This window comes from Rattus norvegicus, chromosome 6 (genome assembly GCF_021556685.1).
Source record: "Rattus norvegicus strain SHRSP/BbbUtx chromosome 6, alternate assembly SHRSP_T2T, whole genome shotgun sequence".
Taxonomy (NCBI): domain Eukaryota; kingdom Metazoa; phylum Chordata; class Mammalia; order Rodentia; family Muridae; genus Rattus; species Rattus norvegicus.
The window spans coordinates 114,510,686-114,535,081 of NC_141539.1; the positions used below are offsets into that span (position 1 = coordinate 114,510,686).

Here is a 24,396-nt window from a genome sequence, read left to right on the forward strand (position 1 = left end):
TTGCTCCTGAGAGTCATTATTTCTTCTTTTATCTCAGCTAGGAGCTGGAATCTAGTGTCACAAGTGAGCAGTGGGTACTTGATGAGTTAGCAATTAATGAATATGTAATAATAATACATAAATGTTGCTGAACGAACATTGGGGTGGATATTTGTTATTAGAATGAGGCCATGGTTTATACTTAACCTCAAACTCAGTTACCAACAGGCATTTCTTTACCCTCATTTCTTCCGATAAGTCTACCTCCAACAGTTGACCACTTATTCCTATTTTTAAATTTTATGTTTACCAAGTAAATGTGGTTTGCCAGTTAGGAATAACATCAGACAAATCTGTTAGGCATTTACTATGTACCATGCTTTGTGTCCATGCTTCATCCTCTGATTACCAAGGGAAAAGGATCAGATTATAACTGCCTTGATTTGATAGGATTATGACTCAATAAAACACATGTACCCTCACGCAGGCTAGTTCAATATGGCGAGCACATAGCCATTTTTTCTTTCAGTTTGTTTTAGAGAATAAGGGATTATTCGCAATTATATGAATTTCAATTCTTATTCCTGTTATCTGCCTTTTAAATAGATTTGTTTAAATATATATTGAAAAATCATCTTTTCAACATGCTGGACTAGAAATATAAAAAGTGTTGGGATCAGGCCCAAGACAAGCAGCTGAGATGCATATTTTATATACCAAAGCAGACCAGTCCCTACCTGTTATGGGCATGACTGACATATCCCACCTTAGCCTGAACTTTCCCGTCCAAGGACAGAGCTTCCTGTTCCACAGAAGCTCTTCCTTTTATAATTCAGACATTTTTATTTCTCTCTCCCCGTCTCTGCATTTTCTCTCTCCTTTTTGCTGGTGAAACAAGCCAATTCAACATAAAGGCAGGTTTATTGGGAAGCCAATTTTGAGCTGGTTCACTGATCTCTAGGAACAAGGCCAGGGAAGTTATGGGGACGGGGACTGAGGAAAGGGAGAATAGAAAGAGCCTGTGCTCACAGGAAAAGAGAGACCAAAATGTATCCCGGGTCTGAATTCCAATATCAAGTGCATTTTCTAACCTTATGTTCTTCAAAACCCATTTATCTTCAAATTTATGTAGAAACAATCTGCTTTCTGAGACCAACATGGCTTGCCTTCAACTCCAGGGTGGAACTGGACATTGATATCTTAGTCAGGTATCAGTCAATATGAGGTCCCACCACACCACACCATTCCCAAATATATTAATAGACATATAGGTATGTGCTTTCTCCTTTTCATTGTCTTCCTAAAGTACACTTTGAAGAGTACACACTAATGTAAGTGCACTTAGAGCGCCACATTATTGTTTTAGATGGTTGTCTCCTTCATCAGACTCCAAGTAACTTTGCTCCTGGCTCTTTCCCTTCCTGTGGTGGCATGGACTAGAGCCCAAGGTTTCTATTCTTCATTTATAGCATTGGTAGTCCCTAGGATTCCCTAATAATTTTAAATATCTATTCTTATTTTCACTAGCTTGAATAATATCCAAAGAAGTATCTCCCATCCTATACCACTTGCTTCCCTAAAACTTGAGTCTTGCTCCCTCAGAACCACCATAGCTCACACAAGTCTGTGTCCATGTCCTGCTCACCATACACCTATCTGTCCTCCACCAGTCCTTTAGATAAACAGTGAAAGGTTAGCCCTTAGATTAATCTGTCTTAGGAACTACGTATGAGTCAATTCGCTTTCAATGAAAATATTTTAATATCCTTGTTTCTTTTATCATTTTAAAAATAGAATGACAATAATTCTTTACTGTGTTTTTAAAATTCACCCTATGGGGGTGTGGGAGGGGATCTCCCTACCATCCCCATGCCATCTCTGTAAGTGTCTAATTTCCTTCTAAAAATGGACAAGAATTATAATTTAGTTCTTGAGTTCAAAGAAGACATGACTAGCAAAAGAGAAGAGATACTAGTCAGAGCTTGGTTAAGCTTAAAGACTTTTGTCTTGAAGACATGGGTCAGAGCACAGAAGGATTTATGAAGCTGTGTTCTAGCCAGAGTAAATCAACGTTGGGATAGATGTAGTGACTCTTCTTCAGAGAAGAGTCTCCTTCAGTGGAAGGAGCATCCAAAGTAGCACAAGCCTTCAGAACGGAATTCTAGAGCCAGTGAATGTGTTTGTTCAAGATGACCTAACAAAACACACAAATCTCTTCTCCCCAAATGTGAAAGAACCACTATTTTCACTTCAAACATTTCTTCCCCCAATTCCTCTACTCAAAATGCCCTGCTCCTTCCTCACCAACTAGCTTGTTACCAACCTACAATAATCTAGATTCCTACTCTTGATTCATTTTACTTTTCCATGTTATTTTTTGTGAGTCCGATATTTAACTCTCGCTGCCTGTGTCCCCAGCTAAGGGATCCTCACTGAGGAGGAGACAGCTGGAAAATCTCTAATGCTCTCATAAAGAAAAGGGCAGTAGCAAATTCACTGAGGTTCATTACAATATCTATCTACATTTTTTCAGTGTATGATTCGGAACACAAAAAAATCTGTCAAATATAACTAGAGTGAGGAAATAATCTTGTTTCCATAAAACAATAAAAAACACCAAAAAGGGAAATGCAGGGTTATGGGGTTAGAATCTTAAACAAGATGCTAGGTGTGAGAGAAGATATTAAGATAAAGGAGATGTCTAGGAAATAGCCAAAGAAAAGTTGAACTAGGAAAACAGCGAAGTTGAGGTGAGAAATAAAAGTTAGCAAAGGGAAAAGCAAAACTCAAATTATAGTTGTTGTCGCTTGATGGGAGTTTCAAGGAGCCATGCACCTGAAGGAAATGAGAACAGAAGATGGGAACTTGAGGACACCGCTTAACGTAGAGAGGAAGAGCACGAATCGGGAGACGTCAGTGTCACAAATGTGGAAATCTCCTAAGACAGGGTCAGCAGGGATGGTGGGGATGCTGGTGAGTGAGGTTTGGTGATGACAGAGAACACCATAAGATGTCCATGAATTTGTGAATTTATATAGGATTGGGAATTCATGGAGGGTAACTAGCTACCAAACGGTACTGGGAGAAGACGAATGAGGACAGAAGGGAAGAACACTTCAAAATAGTGAGACAGGATGTTAGGACATATCCTATAGTGCAGGACACCAAGGAGAAGAGCTTGTGCTGCCTACAGGGTGGCCTACACAGCCAGTGGGCTACTGTGAGTGGGTGGGATTTGGGGATGCCTAAAGGAAAGAGGCAACAGACGGTTGTAAAAATAAAAGAAAGAAAGGATGCTTATTAAAATGAGATTCCAAATAATGGAGAAAGGGACATAAGAGGAGAATTGAAACAAGTTAGTATTTGACAGAAGAAGAGACTCTCCTCACTTTTATTTTCTCATGGCACTGAGGACCAAACTCAAGGCTCTGCCACTTGGCTCCATTCTAGTCCCGAGGGATCTTTACTCTGGTAATAGCAAGAAAGTTTTGGGTCATCAGTTAGAGATGCAAGAAGGTATTTCATTCATTCATTTAATAAGAATCCCAAATACAAGAATGGACAGAGAAATATTTAGTCCCAACTTAAACAGGACCCTGGTTCTAGTTGGAGATATATCTTAGTGAGGAGACAATTTACAACCCTGAGGATCAAGCAACGAGGGGTCAAGGTAAGAAAATGGAGAGGGCACTGAAAGGAAAACTTAAGAGTTTCCTGGCAAATGAAAGATTAGATTGGGGGGAAGTGCCATTACCATAAGATACAAATGAGTATTTTCTAATGAGGTGGAGCCTGCTAGTGTCCAGGAAAGTTGTCTTTAGAACCATAGGAAGCAGCTTACATAACAAAGTAGACTGGACTGCATATTAAGACCTTGACTTCTACTTTTATTGTTATTGGTAAGTTCTTTCACAAGGTCATAATAAGTTCAGATGAACTTATACTATATTTGACTTGGTTCCTAATTGGCTGGTGCCCATCAAAGAGAAGGCCATGTGGAGAAGGAAGAGGTTGAGATAGCATACCTACAAACCAAGGGATATTGAGGAATGCCAGCAACAGCCAAACCCACGAAGAGGCAAAGAAAGATCTTCCAAAACAGTCATGACCCTAAAGTTTCCAATTTCTTGTCTCCTGGAAATAACTGTATTTATTTTGTCATAGCCTTTGAATTTGTGCTATTCTGTTGTAACAATCTGAGGAAACTTATACAGCCTGGGTTGAGAACACCTGGGGTCTTATAAGATATCTTTCAAAGAGACACAATCTTCTGAGTCAACTACCCTGAGCCTGGAGCCTGAGAACCAGATTTTCTGAATTACCTATATATGCTTCTTATGAAAGTTCAAATGTGAGAACCCCCTAGGACTGGAGACTTTTTAAGATGTCTGAAAACCATGAAATCTACCAGACCAGACTATTGCAAACCACAGAGGATGCTCCCTCTGGCCTACATGAATGGAGTTTGGCATTTGCCCTTCTATATAGGTCACAGAAGGCACTTTTCCAGTGAAGAAATGAGAAGATTATTTCTAAAATACCTGTTTCTATACATTTTATGTATTGTGTGTTCTGGGAGTATTTTAAAGGTAAAGACCTCAAGTGTTCTTTTCTTCCAGAAGAGAGATTTCGGTCTGTACAATTTGACAAATAATGAGATTTTTCCTAATCTCTTTCTCCTCTATAATTTTCTCTGTAGGTTTCTCTCTTCTCATCTTATTTCAGTTTCTTTTTTCTCCTCAGCCTTATTCGACTTCAACCCACCTAGAGATTAAAGTTATATGTGTTATATATATTGATTTCCACTTTTATAATCTTGGTCCTGTAGATCACGCACAGAATGCTTCATTCTGATGCTTAATTTGTGCCTTTTAAATGTCTTTGAGGCTTCTCTTCATTGACAGTGGCTCAATAGTATAGAAGTTATGAGCAAAATAGATCTAGACTACTCAGATTGAAATTTACATAGTAAATTAATAATAGTTGTACAGCATTAGGAAATTGATCATGCCTCTTTTTTGCCTCATGTCCTTATTATGGGCATTAGATGAATTTGTGTAACAGTCAGCATGGTTCAGTTCTGCTGCAGTGAGGAATATCTAAATACAAACTTAATAGCTTAAAAGAGTAGAGTGTTCAATCACACCACTACCACCATTAATGTCCATCAGTTTTGTCGTTGTGGTGTTACTTCATGGTATCCCTCCCCCGCCATCGCCCAAGCCCCCATCAGGCTCTGGGGAGTAGTTCTAGTCTGTCACAACTTGAATTTGTGACAAAAGGAAAATAGCTAGTGGCAGCACTATAACTTTGCAAGTGGCCCAAACCATTTTTCTTCCCTTAGCTGTGTGGGTCAAATCACACAAAATGTCTGAAATAATGAGACAGGAAATGCAATCCCTCAGAAAGGGTAGATCTTTCAGGAAAGGGCTAATAGGAGGGGATAGAAAATATTAGTGAAAACAGTGCAAGCTAACAGGATTGGTATTAAGTGAAAAGTTAACTTGAACAAAGAATGCAGAAATGTGCATTGAGTATAGTGCCTGGTAAGTGTGTGTGTGTGTGTGTGTGTGTGTGTGTGTGTGTGTGTGTGTGTGTGGTGTGTATGTGTGTGTGTGTGTGAATGGAGAAATGGATCAGAGGTTGAGAGCACTGGCTACTCTTCTAGAGGACACTGTTTGATTCTGAGCACCTGCATGGAGGATCATAACCTTCTGTAATATCAGTTACAGGGGATCTGATGACCTCTGCTGGCCTCTGTGTATACCAGGCATACAGTGGTAGAGAGTCACACATGTAAACAAAATATTTATGAACATGAAACACTTTATAAAAGTCAAGAAGGATGTTTAGGTCTTAGTCAAAGCTTAATAAGTTCTATGTGTACCTGCATGAAAAATCTGAGGGGAAAAGGAGAGTCAATAACTTAGGATTTTAGGTTGACTATGAATCCAGCCATTGCTCTGTACACGTTTTTTGTTTTGTTTTATTTTTTGAGTTTTTAAAATGTTTATATTCACTTTACAATCTAATATCTCAGTCCTTCCTTGCCTCTCAGTACCCTCTCCTCACACAAATCCTCCCTCCATCCCACCTTTCCCTTCTTTTGAGAAGGGGAAGCCCCACTCTGGGTGCTACAACACCCCCCACACACACACACACAAAGTTGCTGCAGATGTGGGTACATTCTCTCACTGAGGCCAGACAAGATGGTCCATTTAGGGGAGCTGGATACACAGGCACGCTGGTAGGCAGGCAGGCTCAGGGACGACCGCTCTTCCAGTTGTTAGGACCCGCATGAAGACCGAACTGCTCCTCTGCTATATATGTGCAGGGGCCTAGGTCCAGCCTGTTCTCTCTCTTTGGTTGGTGATTCGTCTCTAGGAGACCCCAAGGGTCTGGATTAGTTGATTCTGTTGATCTTCCTGTAGAGTCACTCTTCAAGGCCCTCAATCCCTCTCCCAACTCTTGCACAAGACTCTCTAAGACCTATGTACTGTTTGGGTAGAGGTTTCTATATCTCTTGCAATTGGCTGCTGGATGGAACCCCTTAGAGGACAGTTATACTAGGTTCCTGTTTGCAAGCAGAAGGGAGTATCAATAGTGCAGGGGATTAGTTCTTGCCCATGGATGGGTCTCAATTTGGGGCAATTGAGCCATTCCCTCAGTCTCTGCTCTAACTTTTTCCCTGCACACCTTGTAGACAGAACACATTTTGGGTCGAAGGTTTTGTGGACGGGATGCTGTCCTTATCCTTCCTCTGGGAGTCCTGCCGGGACAACGGAAATGGCCACTTCAGGATCCATATGCCCACTGCTAGGAGTCTCAGCTTGGTTGATTCCTTCACAACTTCCCCAGTGGATTGTGAGGTCCTTGAGGGCATCCTTTTTATCACTGTCCCAGCTCACAGAGCCCATCTAGTAATTCCTGAACTTTTTCCCTATGAGTCTGAAGCTTGAATAAATGGTCTTAATTGGTTTAATTGGTGTTTTGTTTTAAAGTTTTCCTTTATATGTTTGCTTTGTGAGTTTAATTTTACAGAGATAATTAAGTGATTCTGGTTAGATGGAGAGCTAAAATGTCTGATATTTTCATATTCATCTTCACCTCTCACAAATATATTCCCTGTCTCCCACCCCTTCTAATTTTGTGTTTTTTATTTTAATTTATTATTTACAACTCACTAAGTCCAATTTGTATCGGCCATTTACTCATAAGTGTTGTGCCATCAATTGGAGCATGGTTGACCTATCAGAAACTATACTGTTAAAGAAAAGTAACTCTCCATCCCTGAGCTTCCATAAGCTGTCATTCAGTTACAGCTTCTGAGGTCTTCTCTACTCAACCTTAATTGTTGACTGGATTGTTCTTATGGAGGTCTTGTGCAGACAAAGATGTTAGTTCATATTAACACAGTGGACCTGTGATCTTCAGAATATATAACTCTTTTGATCCTTCTAGTCTCTTCTATTATAATTCCTGAGCCTTGAGGGATAAGGGTATGATAAAAAAATATCCAATATTTGGCTGAGCACTCTGCAGATGCTTACTCTTTGTTCAGGTATGAGTTATTCATGAGCTGCTCTCCATTGCACAGAGGAGCTTCTCTGCCAAGGATTGGCTAGCAGCTGTATTAATATATGTTTTACAAATAGAAAATTATAGGTCAGTTTGATACTGTGACAAATTGGCAAAGTAATAGTCATAAGGTCACCCTTGGGTCTTCTGAGCTTCCCAACCATGGGTTCTAGACCAGATTTATAATATCAAATTTACATGCATTTCCTCTTGTGGAGCAGCCTTAAATTATATCAGGGAGCAGTTGGCTACCCCTATAACATTTTTGCTTCTGTTTCTTAGTCTTTATTAGCACTCCCAAATATATTTTTGCTATTTATTTGTTTATTTGTATACAATATAATATTCTCTCATTTCCTCCATTTTTTTTACCCAGTATTGATTTATTCATCACATGCAGATCAACTCCCAGTGCAATCATGAGGACAAGGACAGCACAATGAGGAGATTTTGTAGACAGACAGACTCCGGTTTTGTTTGTTGTGTGACCTGGGCTAGTTGTAAGTTTCCTCTTTCTCTCTTGATGTGCGAGGTTGGAGTATAATGCTTCATCTTCATCGAGAAAGCACCTTGTATCCAAAGCACTTGGTACCTTTTTGTAGATGTTAGCTCCATGTCTCCATCATTTTTCTTTCCAGAAAGAAAGATTTTCAACTACACTTAAAAGGGAATGTAGCATTTTCATTTTAGTTATATGTGCTGCCTGGTTCATGTGATCTTCAAACTTACCTAACAAAATACAGTAAATAGCCTTTTCTTCTCCTATTCCCTTTCTTCCCCTTTAGCAGTGATTCATACATTTATTTCTGGGTATTCATGTAATGACTTAATTGAATGTATTTACTACTACTTCAATACCTGTTCAAATTGGTCTATGCATCTCATATTTAAGATGCTGCATGCTTGCTGCTCCTTCCCTTTACCTTTCTAGTCATCACATCTCCATTCTTGTTCAACTTATTTGCTTAGGCACTTTCAAGGCCCATTTTCTTCTTCATTCTTATAATATGTTATTCATTCTTTTTATATTTTATATATGAATACCCTATGTATTAATCATATCTATCCCTCTAACTCATTTTGCACATCCCCACTTCTTGCCCTACTTTATTACAATAATTGGAACTTTGGAGTTCAATTGCTGTAACTTGTGTGTTCCTAGATATGAAACACTTTACTGGGGCATAAGCAACTTACCTGTTGGAATGCTATGTTCAGAGGTGTGCACTAAAATACATGCATTTACCTGCATTCTGGGTATTTGAACTGCAGATAGTTTAGCACGCATCTGTGAGTTTAACATTCCTACGGTGAGATGGGAGGTGGGGACAAGAAAGGTCCTGAAGTTCGTTAGCCAGCTGGTCTACCTTCCACAGTGGTAAACAAAAAACGCTGCCTCAACAAATGTGGAAGATAAGGATCAATATCCAAGGTCATCATCTCACTTCCCAGTGTGTCTCGTGGTGCACAGATTTCACAGTCCTACTCATACAAATACGTATCACATCATACACATGCACACACACAAATACAAAATTAATAATTTCTAGATGTTTCTATTAAAAAGGTTTATTTTGGCATTTAGGATAAAGAAGTCATTTGATGAGAAAAATTGAAAAGTTATTGCGGTGTGGTAAGGTTATAGGGGACAATCTGTTTAGAAGAATTTGAGCTCAAACCTATGGCTTGATTTGTTAACAAGAAGATCCAATCGTCAGGACCCTACAGTATAGTAATATCTAAAATCATTAAAAAATATCTAAATTTATGAATTTTACCAGGATGACAGTAGGAAACATCCTAGTGAACTTGTAGATTTTTAAATAAACAAGGATAAAAACAATGTTTTCCAAGGGATCTTCTTCCTATCCTTGAACAAATGAGGTCATTTCTTGAAAAGTGGCTTCATGGAGAGAGATTATCACAAGGAATTTTAACCTCTTGGTTGTCAGCTCACTGCTGCTGTGCGTGCTGCAATTTGTGGCTTATATTAGAGGTTTGGCAAAAAAACTGGAGTAAGATTCCTTCTCCTCTCTTTTGCAGTCATTTATTTCTTTGGAAATCTGTCTCCCTTGGGTCATTCCATTTCAAAATGGAGACGCTCTGTGTTTCTGGTTGAGACCGTTGAGTTCATTTTACCCTGTGGTCAGATGCAATTCACAAATCCTGTGGAATAGGGTACAGTGTTTGCTTTGTTCCTCTTAGTGGCAAGAAATAATGGGTTAGAGTGCCTAACTGAAATCAAGGAGGAAAATGAAAGGAGGGAGAGAAGGGCAGGAGGGTCGGAAGGAGGAGAGAAGGGAGATATCAGAAACATAACAATTGAGCATCACTCACAGACAGTGATAATCCACAATACAAGCTAAAGCTATACCATGAAAGTCAGACTCAGTGAACTGACTAGACTCACCACAAGAAGCTGCCAGAAGCTGGTGTCACGTGTCATTGATGCTGGATAGGAAAAGTGAAATAACAGAAATAAGGTTCTCTAGTTTGCCTCCCATCTCACTGTAGGAACGCTGAGCTTACGGATGTACACTAGCACATCTGCATTTCCATCGGTTAGGGATGTTTGACCCACAGGGATTCTTACTAGCTTCTGTTAGGTCAACTGGTCCTCATGGTTCCTGAAGACTCCATTTCTGGCTGAGCTTATACCTACTCTGACTCTTCAAGTTACGCCTAAGAGTCAACCATGACTTCTGTGCTGTTTCCTTCTTCTTCCTCTCCCATTGTTAATCCATTTTTTTTTTTAAATCAGCCTCTGGTTTTGCTAACCCTGCTTCTGAAATGTACAATAAATCTTATGACTTCTACTTTGGCTGCTGTCCATAGTGTAATTCGCTTTCACCTCTCTTAGCTTCCTAAAAGATTCTCTTCTGTCTGTTACTGGCCTCCATTGGTCCCCTGGATCCATAGAAGCCAGAATAATTGTTAAAATTTAAATTAGGAGATTGAAGATATAGCTCAATGACTAAGAGCACCAGCTGCACAGATATAAGGATCTGAGTTCAAATCCCCAACACTCACAAAAAAAGAAAACAAAACAAAACAGAAACAACTATTATATAGGCCACGACCCCTGTGAGGGTCAAACAATCATTTCATGGGGATTGCTAAAGACCATCTGCATGTCAGATATTTATACTATAATTCATAACAGTGGGAAAATTGTAGTTATGGATGAGCAACCAAAACAATTTTATGGTTTGGGGTCACTACAGTACCAGAACCTATATTAAAAAGTTGCAACATTAGCAAGGTTGCAAACCACTGATATAAAGTGTCATTGGCCTCAATGAGCCATGGGAGTTCTTAAAGTGTGAGACAAGAAGGGGGAATGGTGAATGGAACAGAAATCACTGAGACCTAAGCACAGCAGTTATGAGGCATTGATGCTTCTCAAGTGTGTGGAGAAGCAAATGATGAGGAAATGAAGAAATGGTGCTCTCTGTGATGAGCAGTCTTCTCTAATCTAGGTTAGACATCAAATTTGTAGTTTCGATATTGAAAGTATTTGTATTATAAAATGCTATGTACTTTAGGCTTTGTATCCTGAACATGAATGTTTTTAGATTTTTGTATGAAAGTCCTTGCCTCTTATCTATATTTAGTAACTGTTTTATGGATCAGAAACCCCAAGTCTAGAGATGTCTAAGGTGGAATGTTTTGAAAGGGTGGTCAGCATCAAACCGATTGTCAGAACTCAATTCCTCCACCTTCAATTTACATTCTTTAAAGATTCTATTTTTGGATATTGTTATTTGCCAACGTGTTCATTTTTGTTTGGTTTTTGTCTGCCCACCATAGATTTTTAAATGTCTAACCAGCATTTTCTTGAAGAAAAATAAACACCATGTTGTGATGACTAAAAAAAATAAAAAGCCAGACATATACCTCGAGCATTGTGTGTAGGGATGGTGATGGGGCAGGAATATTGCTGGAGCTTACTGACGGCCAAGCTAACTTCAGATTTAGTCAGCCATCCTGTCTCAAGGGAATAAAGCCTGAGATGGTAGAGGACACTTGATACTTTCTTTCTGGCTGCTTCATGGGCACACAGGGATGGGTACCCAAACACACCCTTAGAAAAATACTTTATAACACAGAAGAAATCAAAGCTCCTCATATTAGACTATGTAATCTGTGCGCTTAACTTTCTAAAGCATCCAGTTGCCTTTAGAACAGTATTCGGATGGTATGTCATACCATGTAGGGTCCTTTAGCCTCTCCACATAGCACCAACTTCTTCCGTGGGGTGCCACCTCTAGCCAAAAGTAGACCTCCTTTGGGTTTTGCAACATGCTTCACTTTGGGCATCTGTATGCTTGTTTCTTCTCAAATCTATTTCTTCAGAGAAGCCTTATTAAACCATCTCAGTTAGAACAGGAACTCATGACAAGAACAGAACATAGAGGGTTTGTTTTTGCTTTTGTTTTCTGGATCATTGTATGAAGTTGGCACTTCTTTGTCCTTGCCTCTAATTCACAATCATTTTATATCAAGTTGTCCCATTGTAATTTTCTTCAGTGTGTATAATATGTGTGTGATGGGGAGGTTTGGGCAGTATGTGCAAACATCAGGCCCAGCAGTGAATGGAATTGTCTGAGGCAAGAAGTTAATCCTTGTTCAATACAACTTAATGGCCAGGGTTGGTTCAAACTTCTAGAGTCTGATGCTGGACAGTTTATTTTAGGCACATTTAAGCACAGGACAATTTTGGAGAAAAGTTTCCTGTTGATAATTGATCGAATCCTATGAGTACACTGAAGTATAAGGCATCTTTACATCCAAACTCTGCAAAGTACATGCATTCCATAAAGATGGGTTCTATTGATGGAGAAATAATGCCAAGATAAAGAGCTGGAGAGAATGCCTGAGATAAAATAAAAGTCTTTTCGAGTCAGGACTAGCCTAGCCTTACAGATAGCATAGAGGTTACCTAGACTTTCATAAAATGCATGTTACATCTCCGAGAAGGATGGGTGCTATTGGCTGAGACACGATGTTTAAGATAAAGGTCTAGGCAGGAATAGTCTTGAACAAACTTTATAGTCTGGGGGATTCAGCAGTAGCCTGGCCCTACAAATAGCACAGGTCACCAGGCTATTAATTATACTCATTCCCAGGCTTCTTGGCAGAAAGCAGGTTATGCCTCTCTTCCTTTAAGTGGCAACCCTGCCTGTTTTGCATTCCTAGGCTCCCTCTTGCTTATCTGTGAGCACAAGAACCTCATTCCTTCTAAACGTGTAGAACTCAATTCTATCAAGACTTACGTAATCCTTAGATTGTCCGTATTTCTTTAGGCTTCCTCGCCCCTCACTAGACAGCAATCTCCGTGAAGGGTTGTTTTTTTCATTGTATTTATCTCATGCTCAAAATTACATTGGTCACATGGCCTCACGGTTCCATATTAACCCTTTGTTAAATCCTGTACAAGACAGTCCTTTGACACACTGCCACAGGTGAGTAAGCTGTGTTCCATTAACCCAGAAAGTAGAAAGTACGGAGGGTGATGGGTAGCCTCTAGAGGAGGAGGAATAGTCTGCTGGACATGTTACATGTGCTGGGCTCCCTGGAAGGTTTTTAACTAAAAGCTGCATCTCCATCATTGTGCCTGTGCTCGGGCTGTACAGTTGGGCACTTGTATCTTCCCATCATGCCTCTCACTACCTCATATGAGACTTAACTGAGCACACTGTTGTGGGAAGTTTCCCATCTTTCCCTGCGGCTTGAAGACCTCGGTGAGAATAAAGCGATCTAATTGACCTGTTTTTGCCACAATAATTTTATATAATCTGGCTTATTTTTTCCCTAAAAAAAACGCATGCTATAGAAATGAGTTTATGAAAATCCACTAAGTTTATACTTACAAAGGCAAATCAAATACTTTCTCCACCTTTTTGGATTTTTCCTCTTTTTTTTCTTTCTTTTTTCTTTTATTTCAGAGCTGGGGACTGAACCCAGGGCCTTGCGCTTGCTAGGCAAGTGCTCTACCACTGAGCTAAATCCCCAACCCTTAAAATTTTATTGACCTTTTTTTTCTTTTTTTTTTTTTTTTTGATTTTTCTAGGCAGCAAAAAGAAATGCTTCCTTGTCCTTATCCTCCTCTTTAAGTTCCTTTCTTGGTCTTTGCTTTACCCCTGAATAATCTCCTCTCTCTGGGAAGCATAGGTAATAAAGTCTGTGGTGCTCTAGGCTCAGCAGAGGGCTGCCACAGTAGATGCTGATGAAATGAAGGTAAGCATTGTCTCCATCTCTGTTTTTGTTTTGTTTGTATCTGACACAATCATTTGTATATCTTTTCACCATACCATATTGATATAGACTCTTTCAAGAGAGGAATTTTTGTTTCTTTTAGTGCACTGTAGAATTTTCTTTTAGATGCATGTGGAACATGGCTCCTAAGGAAACCAAGGTACCATTTTCTCTTCTATACAAATAGAGAAATTCTGGTAATGAAGTGTCAATGTTAGCCACCCCATCCTCTCTAATCGAAACAAATGTCCTTGAATGTTTCTCTCCCACTTTTGAAAACAGCCCTTTGCGGCGGATGGAAGAATTTCATCTGTCTGCATATGAGCAAAACCAATGGGTTTAGCTTAAGTCGGTAAGGTCAGACCAATAGATGAACAGAAATGCATATCGGGGGTAATGTGTTTTCTTGGCTATATTGTTCCTGGAGGAAATAGTAAAATCATACAATATAAATAGTCTGTTTTCTGAAAAGCCTAACAAGGAAAACATGATTAAACTCTACCATGTGTAGGTCTGTCAAGTTGAGAGGGAAAATTTCTCTAATATCTGATTGTCATCTTCCTCCAAGCAACCAGCAGTGCTTTATATTTTAACATTTTATTTTGATTTTATTATTCATTCTCATTGCTTAAAGACACTGGACTTCTCTTGGGTTACTGTAGCGGTTCCAGAAAAGAATTTGGCAGGTGTTTTTAGATGCCATTTCTTGCTCCCTGTTGTCCACTCATCAGGGAATTAGTCTGTGTTTCATGAGGCTAAGATTTCTCTCAAAGAGACAATGCTAAGTCAGATGATAGCAAGGTCAGAGGGAGTGGCTTCTCTTTTGGTATCACTCCCAACAGTCATTAGAGGCTATTTTCTTTTCAATAATGAAAAATTTGACACTTTATACTTACAAATTTCTATATGCTAGAACTCTTCTTCTGCGATTCTTCCTATTTGTCCTAAGTATCATGGTCTTGGAAAGTCAACTGATGGGAGCTGCAAGTTCTTCGGTATAGCTGTAGCACTCATAATCAAGCAGCCTAAGGAGAACCACAGGGTTTCTTGAGATCAGTCTTTGTTGCACACACTGTGAAAGAACGGAAACACGTCAACACATACATTAAATGTGTGCCCCATTGCAGATCAGGATCATAATCATTTCAGTTTTTGCAAAGAGAACAATGTCAGAACATTTATGGATCTGAGGTTGTTAGTTCTTGGTAGTTTCATTTTCAATTCTGACTTGAACAATGTCTTTTCTCCTCCTCCTCCTCCTCCTCCTCCTCCTCCTCCTCCTCCTCCTCCTCCTCCTCCTCCTCCTCTACCTCCTCCTCCTCCTCTGCTTTCTCCTCCTCCTTCATTTCTTCTTCTTCCTGTTGGGGGGCACTATCTACCTACAAGAAAGAACTCTGCAGTTTTTGCTTCAGTGATGCAACTTCACTGGCTTTTCGATTGATTCTGCTAATAATGATGATGATGATGATGATATAACACAAATAAGACGATGATACTAATAATAACAACAAATCTTCCTCCCTGGACTGGATCTTTCAGCTTTGCAAGCTTAAGTTTCTAAGTTTCTATGTTTCAACTTTTGGCTTGTGATAATAACAATTTACCTGGCTGAGTCTCCTTTGTGAGTTTCAGGTTAACTTGGTAACCCCTCTCAGTTTACCCAACCTTGCAGCTGAATTTAAAAATCATTTTCCACGTGTATGGTGAATTGACCTTTGGGCTTGACTAAAGATAAATGCTGTGAACACTTCACTTCTAGAAGATAAGGTTTACATACAAAAACTCACTGAGGCTTATCAATTTGTTACCTGAAAATGAATGTTAGATAAGATTCCTTGTCATTTTAATCAAATTGACATTAATTATCTCCTGCCCTCCTCTTACAGTAAAAAGAATTAGTGATACTGGAAATAGCAGGGCATGAAAAATTCCATTAATGTTTCTATAATTTTAATTATAAGATGCCACATTCTACATTTGATTATCTGTATTTGAATCTGGCCTTAAATGCTATATCTGTAAGATGCTAGCTAGCTTCATTGACAACACTTTGGACAAAACCAAAATTTGATTTACATTTCTGTGGCTAACATGGTAACGTGTGTAGTGGTGTCCCAAACTGATTGCATTTGTGTTGTCATTCTCTCTCTTATCTTGTACCCAGTCATAAAAATTAAGTGATGTGAAAAAAATTGCCTAAAGCACAGATGCTACCTTCTAGGAGAGCTTTTGAATAGCCCACATCTGAAACGGTTCTGCCTCCATAGCCGATATTCTCTATATCCATCTTTGCTTTGTTCTTTCTTATCGGAGCATTTGCATGTAGAATAAAGAGGATAAAAACATAAAGCACAAAAGCAGATTCGTTTGTTCCAAGAACATCTGTTCTTGGTATAAAAAGCACCCACATGATGTGGTCCATTTTCTCCCAAAGCCCTCTCATGAGGGTTTGAAAAGCAGTTCTGTATCCATCCGAGGCTTGAGTTGAAGGAGATAATGAGTGGGTCTCTCTAGTGAGTTGAAATGTAGGGACAAGTTTCATTTTAGTGTATGAGTTCAAGATACTATTGAGAGGCAAATATGGGATTAAATAACAGTTGTTTATTAGCAAATTCTTCTTCTAAGATTCAATGGACTATTCCAGGCCATTGGTACCTGATTTGAGACTCCCTGAATTCCAATTTTGTTAGTGAATGATCAAGATTCTTATTCATTTGAATTGCATGTTTGATGGTGGATTCACACCAAAAAGAAAATCTGTTTGTGATACAATTAAAGTAAAATACTGAACTGTAAAGCCTTTTTCAAGGGGAGAAAAATCTGCCAATCTTTAGCTACTTCTGCAACTCTTAGACCCAGTATGAAGAATACTAATTAGTCAATATTTAAAAGTAAAACTTAGCATTGCTTAGATGTTACTGTTTTCTTTCCTACATAGTATAGCGTAGCTTTCTCTCTTACATAGTTTAATGGATTCCAAGTCAATTTTTAACACGAAGCTGTCCTCGTATTGGCTGATTCGTTCAGAAATGCTTAGTCACCTGCATGAACTGAGCCCTCTGCCTCACAGGGGGAAGCTTAATCTAAGTCCACAGCGTCTCTGGGGTCTTCTTTGTCCTCAGACTTTTAGCTTGCATCAATGATGGCACACATTCTGAAGTTAATGTCTCTTTCTAACAGGGTGCATTTTAATACCCTGTGTCTCCCCCCCACCCCCCGTCTTGCAGTCTTTTGGTATTAAACATCACAGTCCCAGGCCCTTGAACTTCATCTTGACTGTGTCAATATGGGTCTCTCAAGACAACTTAGTTTATTCCTTTACCTAGCGGTACTTTATATGTAAACCTGTTTTGAACTGTACATCTTCATTTTAAAAATTATGTTATTTCATTCTTTGACTCATTTGAGTTTTATTCTTTATTTTTCTGAACTATCCATCTATCTATCTATATCTATCTATCTATCTATCTATCTATATCTATCTATATCTATCTATCTATCTATCTATCTATCATCTATCTATCTTTTTGGAGGATGATGAACAATGAGAAAAGCCTGGGGCCCCCAGGTTACCCTAGGAGAATTATTTCAATGTTTAAACCTGGACAGAATTTCAATTGTGTTGCTTACTTTTATGATTGCTGTGTTTGCTACATTCTGGTGGGACTGCAGCATAGCGGAAAAGCTAGGTTAAGGAAACAGACCTTGAAGAGTTGTTTCTCACCCACTTGGTAAATATTTCGTAGAAAGCACACTAGTGTACTATGCTTAAAGAAGCAGGAGATGGATAAAAATAAAATTCTGATGAATTTCTGATAGCTAAGACTTGGCAAAAATTGCCAGCTGATTATCTATTGTTGCTTGTCTTATTATTTTTAGCATTTAAGACATTGTAACTATGAATAAAAAGGGATACTTATTTCCTTCATTATAGATGAACGTCCTTCATGTTTCAATTGAGATACCTGCTCTCGGTGATCAATGTAGAGGGTTCTAGGTTGTGTAGGATCAGTGGAAGTCAGATCTTTGGCCATCCTGGGTCATGTACACCAGTGTGGCTTTGATAAAGTCAATACTGTGAGCGGCACATTGAGAACTGGTTCTAACGTTTGACACTTACTGCCATTCTTAGGCAAAGGACCTGAGACCCTGTACGCAGGGCAGAAGCTCAATGACAATGAGTGGCATACCGTCCGGGTAGTGCGAAGAGGAAAAAGCCTTAAACTAACAGTGGACGATGATGTGGCTGAGGGTAAGTGCAACTATGATGGGCTTTGACTCTGCTTGACTGGTCCCTCTGACATTCCACTTCGGAAACTTCTTGTTTTGTTTAATAGATGTCATACCGACTGCTCTCTGTGGACAAGAACAGGCAAGGCTAAGCATTAGTCCTTCCTCGGATTTTTACAATTGTCCTTCTTCGATTTGTAGTATAAAGCTAGAGACCTATTGTAATATCATTCTTTGGTCGAACCTGTGCCCAGAGAGCTGTACAGATCCCGCTATAATTAATAATTAAATATCCCTGATCAGTCACCATCCAAGTGTCTATTTTCTCCACCAGCAAATGAATCTCTCTTTAGTATAAGAAAACAGAGAGCCCAAATATTAGAATGTCATGGGGAATATAATAAATATTAAAAGAGTATGGTGTAGGAAGTGCTGGACACGTTTGGCTTAATGAGCTGTTCATTTATTTAATTTTTAGTCACTAAGTCCCCACTGTATTTAGGAAGGCAATGTGTAAATGAATAAATCCATATTGTGTAAAGAGGCTCTCTGAGTCCCACACAAAGTGCAAGTACTTCCTGCCGGCACACTATATGTCAGCAATGTGCTCAAACAGTGGAAGATAAAAGGCACACAAAATGACCCATTTCCTATTAATAAATCAATTGAGGAGGTTAGAAAATAGTATTCGAAAATGTTAGGAGTATGTCTTGAGATTCTGGAAGAGGTGGGTGGGATTATAACTGTCAATCAGATGAAAAAACAAACAACTGTGGTTGAAAAATTAAGACAGGCAAGAAAAGGTAGCCTCCCTCTCAGAACTTGATGGATATTTGTAATTAGTCAGGGGATGATCCCGAGTCTTCGGCCTAGCATCCAAGCACTCAATATGCTGAATTCACATCCGTGTAGGGAAATAAACTCGAGGCAGCACAGGGCAATTACATGGATCTCTGCAGGCATCTGAGCTGGCCTCTGATCTAGCCTTGACATTAACTCCCTGCAGGATGTTTGGGAAGCCACTTGCTATTCCTGACCCTTGTCTAATACAGTCTGCAGCCACAGCTGTCACCCTCAGTGCCTTCTGAGAAGAGCAAGACAGTTGGACAGGCAGAAGCCTAGGGTTTAATACAATCAGTGCCAGTAAATGGTTTTATGCCTCTGGGATAGATATACAAAATCTCATTTTCTTCATTTCCCCATCTTTCAACTCGAACCTCTGTTATTTTTAAGGCCCTTTCCATCATAAATGTTCTGTGATAGTGAGTCCTAAAATTCAATTTTAATTCATGAGTGTGATCTTCATTACTTCTGGAATTTAAGTATAATTTTAGTGGTGTGTGTGTGTGTGTGTGTGTGTGTGTGTGTGTGTGTGTGTAGAGACAGAGAGAGACAGAGAGACAGACAGAGAGACAGAGATACAGGGATGGAGAGACAGAGAGAGATCAATCCACACAGAGGAAAAGCATACAGCATATACCCATTCAGCATTAGATGCTGCCATAGCTGTTTTACAAGTATCAATTCATTTAATCTTCAATAATTCAATATTCTTTCAAAATAAATGTTCCTATTGTCATTTTACTGAAGAGGAATGGGAAGTTAGAGCTGTGTAATTAAGCTTCAAATCCACATCTGTGTGATTCCAATGAAGGAAGCAGTTTGCTGCACTTTCCAATCCATCACAAGAAAATGATTTCTCTTCCAGTGCAGGCAAAATATAATGAAGTGGGTTAGGGTGAGGTAGGGAATACATCTAAGGATGTCTACCGTGGTGCTTTGTCTCTTCCTTCCTAGAAAAGAAAGCTCACAGAGCCATTGCAATTATTCCATGCACTTCAATTCCACAAAGACCCAAATCAGTCTTTGGAAATAGCTTCTGACCTACAGACCTTCAGGGTAACTTAATGGTATAAAATGAATGTAGAAAATGAGATGGAAAACAAAAAAAAAAGATTATGTTGTTTAGAAGTCACTTTCAATCTACATTAATTATTCAAGCTGTCCTCATGAGCTGTGAGGTCAACCGGGGGCCTGCAACTGCTATGGTGGTATCACAAATTCCTTCGGAATTTGGCTGGTTAAATCCCAGAACGATGCAATTTCCCGCATGTTATGAATACCGGCCACTAGGTGGCACTCTCACCCCGATCTCGCTCAGCAGTGAGTTCCTTTCATTTTCCTGGAAAAACAGAAAGAACACAAAGATTTGCAGAACTAAGGGTACAATAATCCCTTGCCTTGATCATTGTTCTCTTATAGAACCTTTGGAATGAAGGCAATTATGTGCTGTGCTTTCTGTTAGCACCAACAATTAGAACTCAGGGTGAAACCGTGGAATGACCAAGCCATCCAGTATAATTTTACTTGAAATTAATAAATCCTTTCACTTTCTGCCATGCCTCCTACCTCAGTGCTGGTGGAAAGCAGCAGAAGAAAGGGATTTGGGAGAGGAAGAGAGTTAGTCTCTTTGTCAGGTATTTTTGTTGTTGATGATGATATTTTTTTCTTTTTAAAAATAGTGGAAACAGGTTTGGGAATTTAATTTTAATTTAGAGAATCCATAGATCGAGGCAGTGAATCTAAAATATATGCAGAGCCCAAGTTATAAATAGTGTGTTTTTGGCTTACTTAGTAATCCCTTGCTTGGGGTTTAAGAACCTCCAGTGTGCCAAATTTCTAACTAGTCTTTACAAATGACAGAGAGAACAGACCAGGCTCACGTGTTACCAAAGGCCAAGAAAGAATTAGTTTCCAACTTGGTGTTTTTCATTTATTATCATATAATTATATTCTTGGGAAAGTATGAAGTTCACTTGACAGTTAATAAGGCTTGATTGATTGATTGGGCTGGATTTCTATTATTAAAAACTAATTAAAAGAATACATTACCTGGTTTATATTCCTTAGAATGGGGACCTAATGTGCTAAAACCACACACTTGGCCCAGAACTTCTCGTTAGCATCAAAATTTACCACCCCCTTCACTGTTCTGCCCAATTGACCTCCCTCTTCCACCTACACTTTAAAAACCTCTATAATTTGTCAAAGACCACAACAAAAACTTACTATATATGTTAATAAAAGTTGATAAACTGAGCATAAGAAATGTTTGGTCAAATAAACCTCTTCATTACAAGATTCATTAGGCACCTTTTATAAGCTAATGCACATTGCTGTTCACCAATCATTAGATATACATCAATTCCTTCATTTTTTAAAGCATATGATATTTTATCGTATGACATGCTTTAAAATGTGCTGAGCACCCAGGGAAAAGTGTTTAGAGCAAGAGAAGCTGGAGAATTGTGACAATCTGAAGAATCCCCAACAGAGCCTTTATAAGCCTTTTCTTCATATTTTCCTGTGTTTGGAAGTCAGAGGGAATCTAATGCTTTCTCCCAGCATTTCCCAATATTATTATTACTAACATAATTATTATCATTAGCAATGTTATTTGGCTGAGCTTGGACTGTTGGCCAGGAATCACACAAAATTGGTCCTAAAAATTCTGACCTTCTAGTTGACATGTCAAATATGAACCCACCACCTACATGTCACCCCACTGCACCACTGATGCTTGCTGAACTCAGCCTCTGCTGTATGACATTGGACATCCAGAAGGCACTAGAATGGTCCTTTTGTAAGAAGACATCACTTGCAAAGTAAATGAGAAGTGACTAAAACAGTCAAAGAAAAGAAAAGAAAAGAAAAGAGGGACTGCAGAATAATTTGTATTAGCCAATAATTAAGGTCCCAGAGACTTTCAAAATGTTTTATGTGCTGATGCCTTTAATTCTGACAACTTAAGCCTCAATTCACAAATGGAAAATGGAGATAAAACAATATTAAGAACCACACCCAAGACAACCCAGTGACAGGTTTACTATGTGCTATGGCCTCTTGGGAAATTACAGATCAGGCAAGAGTTCTCTTAGATTCACATCCATCAACATTCTGAATTGTAGTCTGTGGGTGGCTTGTCACCTGCCAGTGAACTATGGAAGATCGCATGCTACAAAGGGCCAAGACAACAGGGTTGTTTTAGGAAACATGCCCAATCGATTACCTCGAATTAGATAGAATTGCATGTGATAGTGTGATACCAAGCTACCCAGCAGAGGAGAGGAAGTGTGGACTCTTACATTTTCTACATGGCAGCGGCAACCTCAGTTTAATCTACTGCTTTTTCTGAGCAAGGATATGAAGAATAAATCAAAATTTTCTTCAAAGACATTAGAGTATCCGCATAAGATGTGGGCTGTGTGCTGAGCATGCCTGGATTCAGGTGGACAATTTACCACCTATTGGGACTTCACCAAACTGCTTCTCTTCACCTCTGAACACTAAGCACCCTTTCCTCAATGGTGACGTAATGATGCCACTAACAGCTTCACAGGAGCAATGGCACATGTCATAGTTGGAGTGTAGTGCACACCCAGGGTATCACGTGGAGATATGTAATCCTCATTTCACTTTACTGCCTTGTACCTGGTCAGTTTTCTTTCCTCTTGGATTTGAGAGCAGCCGCTCTGATATATACATCCACTTATCAGTAAATTTGGTCTAAACATAAAGATCAATGGCTATTAGCTCGTACACAGTTATCGGTTACTAATATGGGTTAGATGACGCATGGATTTGTTTTGTAATAGTTGACTAGTTTGGTCGAAGTTTCAAATGTCAAGCAGAGGTGTTTTATGCTTTTATCAGATGAGGGACTATAGGATTTTCAGGGGAGGTAGTTGGTTTGATTTTAGTCCGTGTTACAGGTGAGCTCTGTTAATGAACAACTGAACCAGTTACCTTCTAATTCAGGCCTGCATTGTTGAATCCCCTCCTGCCCTAGACTTGTGAGAGAGCATCCCTCTAAGTTATCTTAGATTCATTCTGGGCTGAGCTCTTAAATTCCCATGTTCATTTTTTTTTTGTTGCCCTGTTTAACCAACTTCTTGCTCTGTCTCTCTTTTATCTTTGCAAATGCCCCGTGCAGTTTTACTCTGCTTTATAAAACTGGTTATCCTGGTCGGCTGAATTTTCTCAGTACTCAATCCTGAAGATGGGTTTATCTAACACACAGCAGAAATTCTCAGCTGAACTGAAAACCATCTCTCTGACTCTTTTGGAACTCCTCAGATCACACGGGATTGCCATTGACTTTTTAGGACTTGGCTCTAAAGTTTTCGTGTAGGTAGGGATGTGAATTAGGGGAAGGAGTAACGTCCCCACCCTGCAGTTCTGATTCATGCAAGTTGGCTGTGGTCCCTTTTCCCATCACTTTCTAAGTGGGTCCCCGCACCTGCAATGAAGAGATGGAGCTAAACTACAGTTGAGTGCTTAAACCAATCGCGCCACTGTCTTAAAGCACGTGAATTTTAGGCTGTGTGCATTTTATAACCCAGTACGATTGTCACTATTAAGTAATGTCATGTCCTTATTCCTTTTTCTAGCTTTTCAGTTGTTAACAAATTTATTTTACGTTTTGATTTTTGCTCTAACTACAATTTATGTGTTTAACGGACATCATTATTTTATTTTTGATTATATTAAAAGAATAACGACACTGGTGGTCAAAACACTACCAAGAAGCTCATAAAATGTAAGCCCGATTTCTTAGCTCATGTCCAGCTCTTTGAATCGCTTCCGAGATTGCTTCCGAAGAAGCAGAATCTGTCTTTAAAATACAGAGAGATGAATACGTCTTTCAGATGTGGTTGAATCTCTTGGATTCAAGTTAAGTTATCGAAGAAGATAACCTACTCACTCTTCCTCTTTGACACTCAAATTCTAGACCAATAGAGAGAGAAGGAAAAATAAGATGTATAGACAGAACATGCCATTTATTAGTGTGAAATCTGATAATAAAACAATAGCTTAACTTGATGGATCCTTGGAATTTGACATAATTGATCATGTAAGCCCAGTTTAAAGTTAGGCTGGTCAATGCCACAAGACCCACTATGGGTTAAGCACCAAAGCCATGAATGAGTGTAGTAGACTGGACGATTCCCAAGCTGCTTTGGTCCAACTAAATTAAGCCATTTTTTTCATTAAATGTTATTATTGAACACACACACAACTTTATATATGTACATATTTACCAATTTTAAGTAATAATTAAACAATAAGATTAAATGATACATATTTAATCTTCCCTAAAATTGACTGGAACTTGTTAGAGATGCCAATTCCCAGGTCTCACCTTGGGATGGCCAACTGTGAGTATGAGGTTCAGCTGTTCAGGTATTCAGATGCAGACCAATCTTCAAGGGCCACAGCTTTACTCTTAGATCAAACTCTCTGCTTATTGTGAATAGAAATCAATTCTGTAGTGCAAACTGATTATGGTCC

At 39.1% G+C, this 24,396-nt stretch overlaps 1 protein-coding gene across 32 annotated transcripts in view; it reads left to right on the plus strand.

The window, feature by feature from the left end:
• Nrxn3 (neurexin 3) overlaps positions 1–24,396 on the plus strand; it is a 1,618,001-nt gene that overhangs the window by 775,170 nt on the left and 818,435 nt on the right. For all 32 annotated transcript variants that reach the window (XR_015621666.1, XR_015621667.1, XR_015621670.1 and 29 more), the window contains 1 exon segment: positions 17,948–18,067. Coding sequence is in view for 24 of the 32 variants with exons in the window: in XM_087552049.1 (XP_087408175.1) it covers positions 17,948–18,067 (120 nt within the window). In the remaining 8 variants the exon portion in view is untranslated.